The sequence below is a fragment of the Syngnathus floridae genome, chromosome 14 (genome assembly GCF_059516105.1).
Source record: "Syngnathus floridae isolate MCC-2025c chromosome 14, RoL_Sflo_1.0, whole genome shotgun sequence".
Lineage (NCBI taxonomy): Eukaryota > Metazoa > Chordata > Actinopteri > Syngnathiformes > Syngnathidae > Syngnathus > Syngnathus floridae.
Genome location: NC_142426.1, coordinates 11,398,658 through 11,417,405, shown reverse-complemented (window position 1 = coordinate 11,417,405; position 18,748 = coordinate 11,398,658). Strand labels below are relative to the sequence as shown.

At 41.4% G+C, this 18,748-nt stretch overlaps 1 protein-coding gene across 4 annotated transcripts in view; it reads right to left on the bottom strand.

Annotated features, from left to right (window-relative positions):
- The window catches only part of pde4ca (phosphodiesterase 4C, cAMP-specific a), a 38,028-nt gene that overhangs the window by 6,046 nt on the left and 13,234 nt on the right, over positions 1–18,748 (bottom strand). The window contains exons 1-7 of one of the 4 annotated variants that reach the window (XM_088395844.1): positions 12,415–12,890; positions 3,228–3,422; positions 2,914–2,958; positions 2,158–2,194; positions 1,923–1,996; positions 1,809–1,861; positions 1,436–1,548 (exon numbers count right to left, since the gene is read on the bottom strand). In XM_088395844.1, the coding sequence (XP_088251970.1) occupies positions 1,436–1,548; positions 1,809–1,861; positions 1,923–1,996; positions 2,158–2,194; positions 2,914–2,958; positions 3,228–3,422; positions 12,415–12,542 (645 nt within the window). In that variant the 5' untranslated portion in view covers positions 12,543–12,890. Of the gene's footprint in view, positions 1–1,435; positions 1,549–1,808; positions 1,862–1,922; positions 1,997–2,157; positions 2,195–2,913; positions 2,959–3,227; positions 3,423–12,414; positions 12,891–18,748 lie in introns of those variants that run through there. The other 3 variants (XM_088395842.1, XM_088395845.1, XM_088395843.1) reach the window with 3 other exon arrangements.

Here is an 18,748-nt window from a genome sequence, read left to right as displayed (position 1 = left end):
GGGATCTATGAGACTAGATCTTCCTTCCCGACTCTCCCTCATTCACTCTGTTACTGCTTGCTGTGTGTGTAAACAGTCGGAGAACGAGTTACTCTAATCCACGCCTCCCTCCAAAAAATATCTGAGAATAGCAGCCAATACGGCGAGTGCTGCAGTGGAGGTCGGGGGAGCCGCAGGCTCTCATTGGTCGAAAGCGACACAAACTGGGAGGGGCTGAGCGTGTCGGAGCTGGAGGTTGTGAGATGCGCCATGTGCACCAAGTTTGAAGATGATATGAAGAAAATTGTTGAAAGGGAGGAGTACGGGAAAGGGACAGGGGGGGCTGGTTCATTCATGAAGCCAAAAATAAAAATAGTACATCATGTACCAGAATAATGTGAGGACACTGACCATCATGAGCATCATCTACAGGAAAGGGAGGATATATATAAACAATAATTAAATATTTGTTATTTTTTAAAACTACATTTTCAAACTTACATTTGAAAAATTTCACAGCACACAAGGGCGGGGGGGACCAATCCTCACATGAATTGAGTTCTCCAAAGTGCAATTTCAGGGGTCACTTGCAATGTATCCACATTCATTTTCTATATAGAAATTGTTTGACAAAGTTGTCAGTGATGCAGAAACAACTGTCATTTAGCCGACCATGTTCGCACCCTTGATCTTGATGTTATCATCTCCTCCATTGACTGATGCTGTTCATTGACCAAGAGAGAAACCCAGGCTGCCTTATGTATCCGGGCAGACAATCGAAGTATGCGACAATGTATTATGTTTCCGTGCTTCCCTGTGCGTGATACTATGAAGCACGTGTATGCTGAGTGGGCGGTCTAATCGTGGAATCACGCGAACGTTGGGCTTCGGCGTGGAAAAAAGAAGATGTGGATGGAGAGGTGGGGGAAGTGGAGGAGAGGGATGGATGCAAGGGGGTTGGGGAAAGGATGGATGGGGATGCCGTTTCATCCTCATTCACATTTTTCTGCACGAGTGGGGGGAAGGGCGTGTCTTGTCTTGGTTGGCATGCACGAAAAACCCTCACGCTCATTCATGGAGGAAACCACTTCTCAATGAGTCTATTTTCATAGGACACGGATGGATGCTCTTATGGTTGTGTTTAGGCAACAGTGAACATCACATGACTTTCCTGGAGTCTGAATCACGGGAATTTTGCCGTTACATAGAAATATGTAAAGGCCAAACGTTGAAAACAATTTATTGCCTAAGGGGAGTGCTCACTTTCAGATGCCACAACAATGCTTCCCAAAGCCCAAAACAACCAGCATCTAATATTTAAGCCATCAATCTAAAAGGCAGGTGTTCCAATACTTTTGCTCACTTGAAAAGTGAATGGCGAAAACAAATGAATGGCCATTCCAATACTGGAAATGACTCCGCTCCAAATGACGAGATGCGTCGCTCGTACAATTACCTTGTTAGAGGCCATTTCGCTGACAGAGTGTCGGGTTTTCAGGGTCTCCAGTTGTTCCAGACACCAGTCCAGCTCATCCAGAGTTTCGATGGCGAGCTGCTGGTGAGGCTCCTCTGTTTCAGGACAACATAGCAGGGTTATTATGGGATAGACTCAAATCCCCAAAATATTCTATATACTGTTTGTCACAACAGTGTGGGATTACTGTATTAATGAAATACCATGCTATCATATGGTGCACATAGGCAGTCATTATGAAAAAAAAAATATATATATGCATGAGCATCAACTTCAATGCGGCCATCTCTGTCTTGCGTTTCAAACAAGGATGCAACTCGATACTGCCACTAATCAATCGAATACAAGCACTGACCTGCCAGACTGGTGTTGCACATGGATGGCGGGTTGCTGCCAGAAGATCGAGTTCTGCAGACACAGATCATCCATTTATTTCATGACAATGAGATTGTATAATGACGTCACCTACTTGCTGGCTGGCCGATCTTGCTGGCCAGTTATAACAGCAAAATTGCTCCGGACTGTCCTCAGGCTGGCGAGGACCTGCAAAATGAAAGAAAAAAAAGTCGTTAAACTATCTCAACATTTGTTTTTCACTTTATTCAAGGAACACTCATCTATAATTTTGCTGTGTACTCAGAGCCCATTATGCATTTTGTCTCTCGTCTTAAATGTCTTGAATCGTCAGGATGGAGTGGACTTACCTGTGCAAACGGTGTGACAATCATGTCTTCTGTGTGTCTGCATGAGAGGAAAACACAAACAGGAAATGGATGACTACAAAACATAACACAGTGCTTTGTAAAAGAAGCGACATTTATTCTATATATACTGTTTGATGATGAACAGTATATAACTCACACAATGTACAAAACTAAGCAAGGTTGGAAAGTGGGATGGAATGCGGTCGTAAACAGTTACCGCAATATTTAATCTTTTTTTTTTTTTTTTTTTTTACACATGTATCTAATGTAGTGTCTGGTAAGGGTAAAAATCTGTTCAGAATTATTCCATATTATTAGTATGTTAAAAAAAAAAAACAGTAACCAAAAATAACAGTAGGCAAAATAAACTCATTCAATCTCATTAAAAACATTACTGAGTAATGGTGGGAATATTTTTTGTGTATCAAGAACAATGTACATGCACTGGTAAAGTTTAGTGAGGGGAAAAAACAGGGTGGATGCAACACGAGGATGGAATACTAATAAGAGAAACAAAATGTGGTTCTTTTTTCACAAACAAAAAAATGCCATGCACACACATAGAAAAAAAAACATGGTGTTTAGGGAACCAAAGGGATCGAAGGTGAATTAAATTTTATTCAGTTAATGTTTCAGTCACTTTTGGTGGGAGGAAAGTGGGAGTGGGACGGCCGTGAAGCTAACAGGGAAGACACTAGGAGGGTTTGAGGGACGCAAATCAGCGATTTAATTGGATGATTATCATGTTGGTCTCACCGAGATGACAACCAGTTGACCTCCCAGTGCTTCAAGCTTTCTTCCCTTTAAAAACAAACAGCCATGAGGTGGAGAGGGGGCTTGCCATTGTTTCAAGTGTTTTGATTTGATCTGTCACTGTTTTAGGGGGAGGCACAATCCACCTTTTTTTTTTCCCTGATTGTGAATGTGAAATGGATACACAGCACGTTTATTCTGATATTCAGGTACAAGTAGAATGAAAGGCGGCAATTTTAGCTGGACAATCCAAATTGGGGAAACAAATTTAATAAATGTTTAGCTTGTAATCAGATGAAGTGAACAAATGAACTTACAAGTCGCTGGCAGCGGAGGCATTTTTCAAAGGACCTTTGGGTGACAGGTCAAAGTCGGAGTCGGAGCGGTAGAGAAAAGATTCCCGCCGCTGGCTGTGAGGAAAGTTGGCCTGTAGGACCAGACCACCGGAGCTCGGGCTGGTCTGAGCGTCCAGGGGACTACGCCCCACTGACAATCCATTTTCCACATCAAAACTGTAGACAGACAGAGAGTGAGAAAAATATGAGTTGCGTGACTTCACATCAAGTTCATTATACGAGCGCATCCGCAGAGCGTTTGCTCGGTTCTGGATACCGGGGGCACAAAAGGTCAACAGCAATATAACGGGGGAATACTCGAATTCGTGAAACATCAAGCAAAAGGGGAAGTATAAAAATATCTGAAGATTATTAGGTCTGCGTGCACAAACTGAGTTCATACGAGAGTGAGAGTCTAAAAATAGGTAGGTGTTCAGGCGAGGGGGACTTCCTTCTGATCGCACACGACGAGGCCTTTCTTCACAGGCTGGCCACGTTGCTTGCATTGGTCCACATTGATCCACTTTGAAGGGCAACGCAATTCTTGACCAAACAATCACAAATGTGCTGTGTTGCTGCTCCATTGTTTTTTTACGTTTGGAATTACCCCAACAGCTACGCTATTGTGTTTAGCGTCTTCAAATTTAGCTAGTAAACATAAAATAAAATTAAGTTTTCTTGAACATCTTGTTGTTAAATATACAAATCTTAGTTGTATTTTGTTGTTCCCTGTGTGTTAAAATTGCATTTTTAAGGTATACGTATAATTACTGCAAGCAGGCTTTGATTTGATTATGTTATTATGGATTGGTTGAACATTTTGTTTATACTTATATATGAGTGCCTATGTTTATTTCTGACTGTCTAAGCCATTGATGAAACATGAAAATTCAAATGCATGTCATCTACAACCATAAATGTGTGTTGAGGTAGTTTAGAAACCTACGGTATCCATAAAGATACATTTTCTATCATTGCATTTTAATGAAGAGCTATAGCAACTGCAGTATGCAAAAAAAAAAAATCTTCCTCTCTTCCCATCCTCCCTCTTCTGGCTCTGCTACCCAATGAGGGTGCTGCATGAGGACAAGACGCTGGTGTGTTACTGGATATTACATAACAACAGCCTTTGCTGCTCCATTCATGTGACAGCTTCAGCTACACTGACTGCAATATATGTAGCAGAGGAGTCAGAGGGAGGACAGTGTGGGGAGGGGGGGGCAGAGGAGAGACTAAGTAAAGTCGATTTTGCTGAGTTTTCAAGGTGCATTCACACCAAAATGTCCAAAAGTTTGTGAAGGATTAATTACATAGTCAGGACCATTGCCCATGGGACACACAACCAGAACACGGATACTACAGAACATAGAGTAATTACATTTTAGAAAATCAGATTATTTTTCTGCATTGCACAGTTCGTTTTGAGACAATACCATGCTGTGCTTAACAATTTTATTCCTCAATATTGCCATTTCGTACCCAATTATTTCTTTTTAAGGTCCTCTTCTCGTATATTTTTTTAATAAACAGTTTATTAATCATTTTCAGTGAGACTGGCTAACTTACTACTTAGGCTTGCAGACTTTTAAATGTTCATTATGTTTTGTATACATTGTATATATCAAAAAATAAAGTCAACCGCTTGACCCAAATCCCCCCCCCCCCTACATTTAAAAATCGCATTCATTTAGTACAGTAAATTGAGTTTAGCTTGGTCACGGTAGGAATTCAACTCAAAAGTCAGTGCATTGTGATCTGTAGGCATTATCTCTGACTCTCCATCTTTCCTATTTTTCTCCATCTGTCGCATTCCGTCCTTACAAATGATGCGACACCCCTCGCTGTTCCTGCGTGCTGACCATAAACTTGCTTCTATTTTTGTCCTCTCATCACGCTTCTGTCTCCAAGCAGCTAAATTTAGCATCTCCTCACATGGGGGAATAGACCGAGAGCGGAATCGTTGGAGCTAAAAATAGGATTTCAGGTAGAGTACACAGAGTACCCCCCCCCTCCTTTCCTCTATCTGCTCTGCTCTCCTGCTGCACCACAGAGTGCCCCCCCCCCCACCCATTCATGCATATTTATGATGGGGTTTCTATTTGAAACCCAAGCTGAGATAAAATTAGCCCGCAGATGAAAACATCGCCCACGACTTTTCCTCACTGCCTCGCTTCCAGTTATTTTGCTCGTGCTTATTTGAGTTGAGCACAGGCGAGGGGACCAAGGCTTGGCACAACATTGGACTAAACACAAAACTCAGAACGTTTCTATAAGGGCCCAGTATGGGAGGATGATTTCAAAATGATGAAAACTGAATGTTGTTTCACTTTGTTTTTAGGCCATTGATTATGGCAAAATGATGAAAAATGCGTTAAATAGCATAGTACCACAGTGAGATCCAATACAGGGAGTCACATTAATAAATTTACAGTTACACATTTTGTCAAGATAGCTGGGTGATGATTTCATGTGTCTAAAAGGTGAAAACATCAGTGCACATTCATTATATTGTCTGAACAAGCAGTTCCCATAGATACAATGTGTCCCAAATTTGACTCCATTGTTTTTGTGTTTTCCAAACGCCCACTGGTCTCACCCACCCACTTCTTCTCTCCTTTCCCTCACTTTCTCAGGCACGGTGCTAAAAATGCAAAGAACTATGTTTAATTACTTCAAAAATAACCCTGTTGGGTGTGAGGCTTGTTGAATTTTCTGTGAGGTGATTCTCAGTTTAAGTAGCTGCTGCTGCAGCCTTGAAAATTGTCAATGAGGATAGGGTCCCTCTACTGGGCATATGGGACACTGCAAGAGAGGTCACATCGGACTGAGATGTAAATACTAGGCAGAGAAAGGTCAGAAAGAATACAATCTATGAAAAAAGCGTATTTAAAAAAAAAATATCGTGCTTCTACGAACAATTTAGAGGCTTCAGTGAAGCGACCACGGATGTTTTTGGAATATGGAAGGGAGCCAGACTAGCTGAAGAAAACCTATGAAAGTTCGGGGAGAGTTAACGAACCATCATCTGCTGTTTCGAGAGAAGGTCTGCTCCATTTGCGTACGTAGGTGTTCTAATTTATTCATGCTCATAATAGTAGCCTCACAAACTAACTTTTTAGTGTGCACCTAATAGCAACTTTGTGGCCATTTTGTTACATAAAAGGCTGACTGGTAAAAAATGAGATTGATGGCATCCTGTCAGCGGCCCTGATATTGGACACCCCGCCTGCGTCACCGCCTGTCACGTCAATGCCAGTCCCATCTGGGGGGGAGCTAAAAGTACAAGAGAGACCAAGCGAGGGGGTGAGGGGATAGGTCGCTTAAGCGGGGCGAGCTGTCACCTGAACCTTCATTCATTATTCCGGGGCCTTTTGCTCCTGACACCCAGCTCTGACAATTGTTCACTGTGTGGAAGAACTTGACACTTGAATACATCAAACGGCTTCTTGACTGGAATGTAAAAGTATTTTTTGATTCAGATTTATGTAGTTCAAGCGGTTAGCACGTCTGGCCAAGGTCTAAGGTTCGGTGTTCGAATCTCGGCTCCGGCCTTCGTGTGTAAAGTTCGTATGTTTTCCCATTGTGACTGTGTGAGCTTGCTCAAGTACTCTAATTGAATGTTTTAAATTATTATTTTGATTTTTTTTTTTTTTAAATAGTATAAAACAACACACGTTTGCATTGACAATTAAGATTTTGAATCAGGTAAGCCCCATTGGTCTTTTTCTGACTGCATGTCTGTTATAGTTGTGGCGTGGCTAACGCATTGCTTATTCTAACAATAATTATTCAGCCAGATTGCAAAAGAACATTTAGCAAAGGGACTTTGTGTTCATCTGCCCTTTTCTCCCTTACTGACTAATCCGCCTTGTTAAATAAAACAGAACAGAAACCAAAAGGGAGGTTTCACCCTGCTACAAAACCAGAGGCAGGGTTTAAATGACCGCTGCGCACAGTCACACCTTATGCAACTGCGACTGTATATTCATTGTTCAGAAAGAGGGTGTCGACTTTAGTTTGAAAAAAATATCAACCGGTGTTAGCGTTAGACGGCCACCTCACTGACCTTCTTGTGATCGCTGCTGATGTGTGTGTGAATAAGACCAGTACTGTGTTCCTCCGCTGTACTGTGATTCATTGTTCACTCCACCGTTTAGGCATTTATAAAAAAAAAAAAACTATTTTTACAATACGCAGGTAATTCTGAAATAAAGTTTTGTGCCTTTAGTGTAGCAGGGAATTTTGAAGAGTTAGAAATCGCAGTCAGAGTAGGTTAAAAAAGAAACCGGCAGGCTTCTAAAAGGAAAAAAAAAGCAAGAGTGAGAACGGAAAATTGTGTTTTAATATGTTTAGCCATGTTTTGCTTTGTTAAATTTTTTATAAACATGTAGCAGGGGTAAATTAAATGATTTAAAATATTTTATTTAGTCTTTCTATATGACATATTTTTAAGCGGGTCTGAAACGTACCCCGCCGTAAAAAGAATGCATTGAACTTTTTTAATCTGTGTTCAACAAATGTACCAATTTTAGGTAAGTCATATGATCGAAAAAGAAAAGTCAACAAATAGCTTCAGTATAAAATGTTTTGCCAACAGGTAATCAAATTGTGACGCACACACATCAAATGAGCAGCTGATCTGTAAATGCCGCAAGCGTGTTTGCGTGATCGGTGCACTGTGATTAAAGTGGCGCCCCAAACCACGTCAAGTCACTCGGGTGTGTGTATGTACAATTATTATTGTATGCGGACGGCTGTAATCAACGTCAGAGGCCAGCCTCAGATCTTTCCTTGGGAAAACAACACCATGCTGCTATGACGCCTGCCCTCCTGCACATGGAGCGCGCCGTGACCTCTGATACACTCTACTATATAAGCATGCTGAAGGATTTAGAGGGTGGAATATTATCCAGTCCATATGCAGGTTAGATCTTTGGTCTGATTATTTTTGACAAAAGAAGTTCATGCTTTTTATCTTGGCAAAAAGTATGTTGAACTCGCTGTAAAATTCCAGTACTCAAATTGTATTTCCAAGGCCGGTCATTGCTGTTTAGCTTCTTGTAGAGCAGACGGAATCACACGTAAAATCACCCACTAGTTTCCACAAAATGTATATGTAGATGGGCAATGTCCACAGAATATATTAAATGGTAGGGATGCAGATTCAAAGATGTTAAAAAAGATACAAATGTGCCAAATGCAGGTGGTTGGTTTCTGCGAGCGAATCGGTTCCAAATGACATCATCATGGCTCAAAAACGTCTTTTCTGAGTCATCACCCTCGACGTCCAACACGCACAGGCAGACTGCTGTCCTGTGGAATGGTCTGGCACCGCAGAGAACAAAATGAGACAAGTGAGAGGAGAAGACTTGGAAGGTTTGGAGGTGAGGTGAGACGTAAGGAGAGGAAGTGAGACCAGGACAAATGAGATGAGGTTGAGAAAAGTTCAACATTTGCTCAGTAAAGCTGACATATTGTGGTGTGAGAAATTACACTAATAATCTTTGCTCATTTATCAATGCCAGCAACGTCGAGAGACAAAAAGAATGGTTTTGTGTCAACTAAACAGATTCGGAAATGTGTTGAGATGACATCATCATCATCATCATCTTCATTACAGGTGTCAAACTCAAGGCCCGGGGGCCAGATACGGCCCACCACATCATTTTATGTGGCCCGCGAAGACAAATTGTGCATCAAATTCGTGTGTCATTACTAGAATTGTAAATTGTCTTCACTTTTAATATCTTTTTTGACCAGTTTTTACTCATCTGATTTGAAAACGAGTTATTTGTCAGTTTGTTTTGTAGCTTTTACTGTATAAAATATGAGGTGCTCATACATTTATTTGGGTTGACAGTCATAATGGCCCTCCGAAAGAAGCTATGACTACAATGCGGCCCGCGAAAAAAATTAGCTTGACACCCCTGATCTACATGTTTGAGTGTATAGTAATCTTAAAATGTTCATACAACTGATATTTTTTCAAAAAAAGCTCTTTTCTAATATTGCGTAGTTGCTAGATCACAATGTGGTGAGGAAAATTCAGTATGCAATGTTCATAACATATTGGATGACCATTAAAGTCTACTCAATGTTTATTTACAAGAGCAAATTGTTTGATCGGTGCAAAGACAAGACAAGAACATTGGGATGAGTCATGCGTCCCGCCCTATCTATGAGGCAGATCTATGGGCGACCCGACATGCTCCCTGTTGGGCTATCTCCCATTAAGCACCGATAATTCAAGAAACTAACATCCAAAGACATATTTATGATGACAAAATGTACTTTGGCTTTGATGCCATGGTCAGCTGAAGGCATGCGATGACTTCATCGTTGCTACAAACAAAAAGATTCATGTGGTGCGGAACGCCTGATGGAGCCATCCTGGCCACGTTGACCTGGAAAGCGGAGCTAGCAATTTTTCCCAATTTCTTCCTCGTAGCTACGCGTTCATGCAAGTAAATGACGCCTTTAAGCACTTTGGCATCGGAGTTATTAGATCACATCCAACTTTCGCACTTTAGGGAGAGTCTGATAAATCAAGAGGGTGATTTATCTTTCTCCTCTTTGTCCGGATTCTCTGATGAACTGACAGAGGAGGGTTGAATTTCAGTGAAATACACCCAGAGCTCGTAACCTCGGTTACCTCATTCACATGCGATGTGCCAGATCTGCCATCTTTTCAGAGCTCTTAGTTCATATTCACTTTCTGCTTGCATAAATCACACTGGCTCCCTCCAACATTGTTTGTTGTCAGTGCGGTTCAGTCCGAATACCTCCTAAAGTCTCCGGGGTTTTTCCATCCGGCTCCCGGCTGTGTTGATGCGCTATTTCATCGCTACTTTGTTTGAAACTTGGCTCATATCAGATACTGTTGATGGGAACTGGATCGATCAATTCATTCAAAATGGCACTGTATGCTTCTGGATGAGAATCCATCATGAAAAAAATGACACTGGTGAACAGCATTCTAATCGGATTTGGAATCGTGCGTCCCTAAATGTACTGATGGTGATTTCAAAAATCTAATCCGTCTACTTTTTTTTTCTTTTTTCCAGCACATCAGCTTTTACAGATATTTTCACGTTTTCTTTTTAAATTTGACCTAAAAGGTGATTATGTGATACAGATTTTACCATGAGTTGTAAATTGCAGTTTAGTGAAAGGATTATTCAAGTTAATGTGGGAAACTATTTCGTGTGCATAATTTTCTTTTGTTTGCTGTGTCAACTTATCAAAACAGGTATTGCTACATGTGACTCGCAATATTTAGTTTTCTTAATTTCAGGTCAGAGTTTGTACAGCTGAATTTTAGCATTTTTAGGTAAAGAATATTTGGCCCTAATGGTGGGTATTACATTTTAAAAGAAGACATATTTATTATGTGAAAAAGATGCAGTGTGTAAAAGGTCAGTTTAGACATCAATCACTATTGGTTGTGTAATGAGTGAATTAAACATGGGGTTTGACATGGCTGTTTATCTCACATGTCACTTCTCCATGCAATTCCTCGGGAGAATAATGGAGACCTTTGCTCATCAGCATTCGCTCGTTCCCCCCCCATCAGTGGATGCACTTGCAAAGGTCAAAATCATGGCTCAACAATACAAGCTCCAGACCATTTGACATATGAAGCAAGGAGACTGTTTGGGCTCTGCTGTTCTCAAGCTCATGTGTAAAATTTCTAGTTAGTGTCCAAAAGAGTGTCTTAAAATGTGTCCACACGCCAACAAAACAATAAGCTTTTAAGAAATTTGAAATATACATTAACCAGTACACAGACAGGTTGGTAAGTGAATCAATGATAAATGCTATCAAGCCAATGTTGCTAAGTGACGTTCTTATTTTGCTGTTTGCATGTAGGCTACATTGTCTGCATGCAATTAATCTATTTTTTAAAAAAAAAGGTGCGTGCTTGACCAAATTGGATTCATAACAACATCTGTGTGATGGAATAAATATGAAGTTCATTGGAAAATCGAAACAATTTTGGGAAAGCTTTGTGATACTGACTCAGACATGATAAATGTAAAATACTCCCAAATGTTACACGTGTATTCCATGTGCACCTCGCACATGACACACCACAGAATATCATAATGTAAACAGGATTTTCTCTCAGCGTCTTTGTATGGGTTTTTTTCCCTAACATGCTCTCAAACCACTTAAATGTAGTAAATGTAGTTCCATGATGCTCTCCTGCTAACTTACAGGCAAAGTAATGCTCACAGCAAGATGTAGTAAAAGATAATTACTTGGTGGTGCTACTCTGGGATCTTTATGATCATTTTGGAATCTTATGACTAAAAACACTGCTTCCTTTATGTGAGTTAAAAACAAATAGCAACCGAATAGAGCCAATAAGACCTGAGGAGTGTTTTTGAAAATATCACAGAGCTAGGTAACCGCAACGAAAAGCTGACACTAATATTAAGTTGTTTTTTTTAATTATATTTTTATAACTCTCTAAACACACGTTTGAAATGATTAAAAGCTGAATTTTTAAACGCGTAATTAAATAAGCATAAAATGTACAGGTGCCTGTGTGTTGGGATGTGGCGGGGCTTGATCGGGTGACGTGTGAGGTCAATAAGACAACGTGTGAATGTGAGCTGTGGCCAACAGCAGGTCTTGCCTAAGTTGCGTTTTGCGGTTCGATAACCATCAGAAAAAGCATCAGTGACTGCGGCTCTCCTTTCTCACATGCAAGGGCATTCAAGTTAGGAAATATACCGTACAAACTCATTCAAAAAAAAAAGTGAATATCCATCCACGCCCATCTAAAGAGGCTTTTAATTGCCTACAGATGTCACAAGATACGGCCAAAAGACTACTTTTACATAACAAAGCTCCCTCAACTTACCTAAAATGTATTTTTTGTGGATCACACCAAATGGCACCAAAGCAAGACAGTCTTTCAGAGAAGAACAAAGGTCAAGTGGCCAAAAATCTCTGACTAGGTGAATGTGTGAAATATGTGCAGGTTCAGTGTAAGTAACATTTGCTTACAAATTATATTAAAATAATTATTAGTGGTGAGGGCTAAGTGGGGAGAATGATCACTTTTAGATGTGCTGGATTTCAAATTTGACACAAGGAACATGAGACGTGTTTCAGACACATGAAAAGAGAATTTAAGAGAAATGAGAAGGCTCTTAATTACCGCCTGCGTTTCTGAATGATGTCAATGGGCCTGTTGACAGCACAGGGCGATCCCCATTTGTTCCCACCGCGCACCGTGACCGTCCGCTCCATGGAAAAACAGAACCCGCAGCTGCTCGGCACACTCATGATCCCTCTTGCTGACCCGTCGTCGGCCGCCTCTTCCGGACAGCTTGCTTCTCCTCAACTCGGGTCGACTCTCATCCCTGGACACTGCGACCCGCTTTCTGGTTTGCCTCTCTCTGTCGGACCGTCCGGCTCTCCCGGGAGTTGTCATGCCCCACGGCGTGAGTGGTGGATGCCGGCTCTAGGAGCAGTGGTCAGCTGGCAGACTGGATGAGGTGATGCAATCCATCCTTAAGTGTATTCTTGTGAATGAGTTGGATTCCCTCTTTGGATGAGGTGAGGAGATTGGAATGACTGTCTTCCCGAGCACCTCAATTGGTCCTCTTGTTTTTGTCCTAAGGACAAAAGGACGTCTCCCCCTCTCAGTAGAGCTGCATTTAATGGATCCCCAACGTGGATCTTAGCTTCAGGTCTAAATGCGGCGCCCCCCCCTAACCCCCCTCTGTTGCCTTCGGATGTGACTACTCTCTCGCCTGCTCTTCTTCTGTTTCACTCTGCGCTTCCTCCGCTCCCATTTGGGCTACTGCACCTTTTAATCGTACAGCAAACAAAAACAAGTCCTTCCTCTTCCCTCCACCAACTTCAGCCACTCACACCAGCCTTCTGCTCATGTCTTTGTCTTTTTTGGGTCTGTTGGTCCAAGTGCCCCTGCAGAATGTCCATGTGAGTAATGTGTGTGTGGGCATGTGACCCAGCAAGTGTGTATGTGTATCACACACAAGAGGAACACGTTTGAGAGTGAGGTCAGAGTTAAGAAAGGGGGCGGGATCTTCGCCAGCATGGGTTCAGCCTTCCCCAAATGTTTGAGCCATTTTAACTCCTTGCTTTTCTTTCGCCTACACATTGAATCCTGATACAATCACAGGACGGGGATCTCCCTTTGGACACTATTATGCTTTGACTATGTTAGGTAAAGCAGACAGGCATACACACACACATTAAAAACAATATGTTCACGTCCATGAGCACATAAGGTCAACCATGGCCAGGGGCAATGTATTTTTGAAGACCAGAAACACGTAAAGTAAATATGAAACTGTAGCTGGTCGACCTTCCGTGCGCTCCTGCTGAAAACTTAAACAGGAAATATTTGGACATAAGACCAGGAAGATGAGGAGCCGAGAACCGACGGGCTATGTTCCCACAGTTATTAGTTTTATTAGGATTAGGTTTTAAAGAATCATCTGTTTTAATGAATCGGGCTGCCAGGAGAGAAATATTTGCTATTTTAGGGATTGAAAGGGGGAAGATTTAAAGAATGGATAGTCCCTGCTGCCTCCTCTACTGTAGCTTTCTTTTCACACAAATGGACATGGAGGCCGGGAAAAGCAAAGTTGCCAACATGAGTTAAAAAAAAAAAAAATTAGGGCTAAATTTAGCTGTTGCCATTTTTAATCAGGTGTGTCTTGCGGTCTGGAAATAACGGTACTATTTATTTTTATAATGTACAATATTATAGAGTTTTACTTTTAATATTTCAAGAACACAATTTGACAACTTAAGTGTTTTGAACAAATTGAGTTTGTATATCAAGGCACCACTGTACAGGTACAGTAAATAAATATATATATTTTTTTATGACATTTATGTTGTTAGGTTGTGTCCTGTGATTTCAGCACTATTTTAAATGTACAAGATTTTTTATGTAAAATGACTACCAAAAAAAATAAATAGTCAACAGTCTTACAAGCCTTTGACAACTGTTGGCACATATACGAGCCAGCAACTAACCAGATGATTTCCCAGTTTTTCATGTGCTGCGTGCGTCACCAGGGTGGAAGAAAATGGACATTTGAAGCAAGACAGACGCCAAGCGTTTGCTTCTGCATAGTATCATCTCGTCAAACACTTGAAATGGAGGCTGAGATGAGGGGAGGCAACCACTGAAGGGTGCACCATCCGTTGCCCCTAATGCGAGGTTATCAAAGCCATGGTGTCCATTATTAATTACAAAAGGGGCCTCATGACATCATATGTTGGCTACACATAGGCATGGCTGGCATTCCTGGATAACAAGCGAGCTCTTTTCAAGTGTGTAAAAAGCACTGCCGAAGCTGCTGCCTGTCAAACGTCATCATGTCTGTTTGCTAAGCTCTGTTAAATTGTGCAACAAAACCACAATTGCTAAATGGAAAGGACGCAAACAGAATGTTGGCACTTTTCACAGCAAAGGCCTCCACCAACAACTAATTATCCTCAATTGTCTAAGCCTTTTCCTGCAAAAAGAAAATAACCCAATACATTGCTACCTTAACTTACGAGTTTAATTCATTCCAAGTCAAGATTGTAAATCAATTTAGCACCCCCCCCCATTCAAATGAGTTGAAAAGACATTTAACTGTTCCAGCTATGTATGTTAACACCTGTCACATATAGTTGGAATACTGAACTGTAGAAATTACAATGTTGCAGAATAACGACATCTAGTGGTCACAATTGAGAACTGTTGAGGCATCCGAACAAATTGAGCTGTTCAAAAACCACTCAGACAAACGGCACAAAGTAATACTAGTGATGCTCAGAAGCACTAACTCAAACTGCCTTGTTAGACTCCGCCAATTTATAATTAAAATGCAGCAAACTTTGCAAGGGTGCATCTTCCTCAAAGCAAACAAAAGCAGCCACAGCAGGTGTCAGCATTGGGCTCACATTACTTTTAGTATTTATATTTTAAAAAGCATAAGACACAGCATAAAGCCACATCTATAGTCATTTTTTATATTCGCTCAATAAGAGAGTTCCGAATATATATGACTGGAGTATTACAATGTAGAAAAAGTCATACTACAACAGTTACAAATTTAAACAAGAACAAAAAAAGCCCATATGTTACCTAGTAGAGATTTAAAACCTGTTCTATTTGAGAATGATGATAAAATCTGGAAAGGGGGGGTAAGAAAAAGGTAAGAGAAACCATTGTTGCTGTAAATCAGCCCAAGGCATAACAGTCAGCTCCCCCCTCTAGTGGCTACATCCAACAGTCATCTGACACTGTTGCATCAGAGCAGAGGCTACTGAGATAAAATGTTCTTTTCTGAAATACACGTTTGTCTCCCCCTTGCCCCTCCCATCATTAGATACTACAAAGGTAGCAGCTGTTGTATGAACAAGATGTCCCGCCCGCAGGAGAGGTGTTGCTGGTGGGTGATTTGGGGCTATGTTGGAGTTGTCACGGGCTGCTGCTCCCCTCGGGGATCGATGAAGCTCTCGAGGCGATTGGGGAAATCAGTCATGCTGAAACTATAGAGTACAGCAGTGACGCACAGAGTAGTCACACAGGCCATATTGACAAATATGTGTGTGCGTTTGGGTAAGGGGGTGTAGCGTCAGCAGACCTCTGACATTGACACTATCGCCCTTTAGTTGCACGGCCTCACTTGACATGTTTGTTTTGCTCAAAATTCTTTGGATCTGAAATAATATCTGACCCTGGCCTCTCTTTGTTCAATTCACAAATGTACTTTTTTTCCCCTTTGACCCTTATGGCACCCTCCTCATTTTACATTCCAACATCTGCAAAAATAAAAACCTCGTCTGTGCATTTAACCTCTTTGTCGAAATGATCTCGCTGATTTGGAGCTCTCGTTCAAACCACAGCAAGAAGGTTTGGTGTGTGTGTGGGGGGGGAGTCGAGAGAGAGAGACGGGGGCACAACAGAGACAGAAAGACAGAAAGAGAAAGCAGAACTGAATAGTGTCCTGGTACTCTTGGTACACTTCAGAATAAAGCCATCTGTTGTAATGTGGCGCACAACACACTTCTTTGTGATGTAGTACATAAATTTTCACAACTAATTTAGGGGACACCAGTTAAATAATCTACATCGTTGACTGGATACAAATATTCAAAATACAAGTTGTCCATGAAATTCCTGAAAAATCCTAGCTCCCACAGACTAGACTAGATCAGCTGTGCAATCCTGATCTTAACTCGGGTGTATGAAACGGACCCGCACGAGACTGGAATGGCTAACAAAACCGTCAACATAAGGAAACTACAGATATCGTTATTCAAAATCGGAAGTCACACAAAATAACGATCATCGGTAATCTTAATGTCCAAACTTTGCCAACACGTAAATGACTCAGTGAAGACTTGGGAGAAAGTGCTATGGTAGAATGAAACCAAAGAGGAGTTATTTGACTCCAACTTGACCTGCCATGTTTGGAAGATGAAAAAAATATGCACGTGCCCCAAAGAATCCGATAGTCAAGCATGAAAACGGAAAACTGTCCGCACAGAGCGACTTCCCTACATTGGGTAAGAATCTGCTTTCCTGTTAAAAACCACTGAAGACTTGATCATGAATTAGTCTACAGACCTCAAGCCAGTAGAAAATATGTGAAGGGAGATAAAGAACAGTTTCTAAGAGGGCTGAGGAGGGAAACAAACAAAAAAAAAAAACCCACACCAACGTACTATTATATTTCTTCCACAATTCTGTAACTACTAATGAACCATGAATTTTTTTTGTAAACAAATATTCTTCCCGGATATTCATAATTAGTTCTCCCATTGTGTGGGCTCGTGTCCTGCAATTCCAGTTAAGGATATTTTTGTTGCAATCAGGAAATGTTCCTAATAGACCAAATCTTCTTACTTTGTATCACCTAAGAGAATAAACGGTTTGTTCTGCTCACTTCTGTACTGTGGCTTCCAATCTCATGCTTTGATCTTCTCATATGATTCAAACAGGCTTCAGGAGATTTGATGACACTCTCGAGCACATGTCTTATGCCCAGAGTGCAGAAAGGTTTGTTGAACACTTGCAATGCAGCTCATCTTTCATGATGTCTGATCCCGGCCGGGTGTTACTATACTTAAATTTTTGAACATTCCCTAGACTAACAACAGGGTGAAATTTGTAGAAATCATATAGACTGATCATTTTATACTTTGAATTTACAGAAGTTTTAGATTTACATTAAAAATATTAACTATGTCCAAAACGCAGAATCATCGATTCAACAAGCGTAATATTTGGTTAGTCCTCTAATGAGATCCAAACTGTCCTTGACCACACAATGATCATACTGTGCCCAACAGACACAACAGCTTGGCTCTTGTCCAATTACCCGAAGGAGGAACATCAATGGACAAAGACATTGATCCACATTGCCCCCCCCTTCCCGGCCCTCGTTGCCACCACGGCAAACAGCATACCCAAAGTACCGACCGATTGTTGGCAGACATGGCATGAGAGGTCTGCAATAGTTCAAGATATTGGTGGAACGTCAAGGTCACTCAAGTCCCTGAGAATTACAAACGCCCTAAGATCCGGATACCGAACCTATAACACCTACGCCGCAAAATATCTTTGTCAACATAAGTATATCGCAACAAGCATCACCGTATCGGAAAAAGTAACAACCAAGATATGGATACATACCCAATGCACGAGTGTCTGCGGGTTGAAAAGCCGCCATGCATCTTCCGTTGGAAGCGAGAGTCTTTGTTCATCATCTTGTTCCGAGGTTGAAAAACAGCGATTTGAAATAGAAATGGTCAAATGTGAAGGAGAAATCAAGTCTGTGCTGGGAGAAACCATACCACGCGGGGAAAAGTTGTTAAAAAAGGTTCACTTTGCCATTTGTCGAGTTTGGAGGGAGAACAAAAGCGCGAAGCCCACTGGTAAAGTCCGTCAGGATTTTCTGAGCTGATTGCTACATCAAGTCAGGCCTTGTTGAGTCCCTCTTGGTATTTCCTAGGTTCGCTGGAAGCGCTTCGCTTCCATCTCCATGCAGAATCAACGGCTCAACAGTGCAACAAGGTGGAAATTCAATTTATGATCCAGCTCCTGAGTCCGGCATTATGTTTAAGTCCGCTTGTTTGTATGGAAAGGACGGAAGCAGACATGCTCAGCACATGCCTAAAAAGGCAAAGAGCGTTGGCTGGTAGAGCCCTCGCATCACAGAGCTTTAGCGTCTCATCTCGGAGAAAAGTTCAGGAGGTCGAAACAAGCCAAGTGAGTAACCGAGGAAACTGTCAGTCGTCAGTATTCGAGTTGACTCAACTAATTCTTCAGTTGACACGATTTGGTTAGAAAATCACTCATCTCATTTAGGTCTGATTGCTGTTCTTCTGAGACTCCGAGACTGAGATCATCCAAATCAACAGAGAAGCAATAAAATGGATAAAAGCTCCCAGAGCATGTTCTGCTCTCCAATAACCAGAGGTGATCAAAAGTGTTCACCAAGAAGCTGCTTCGA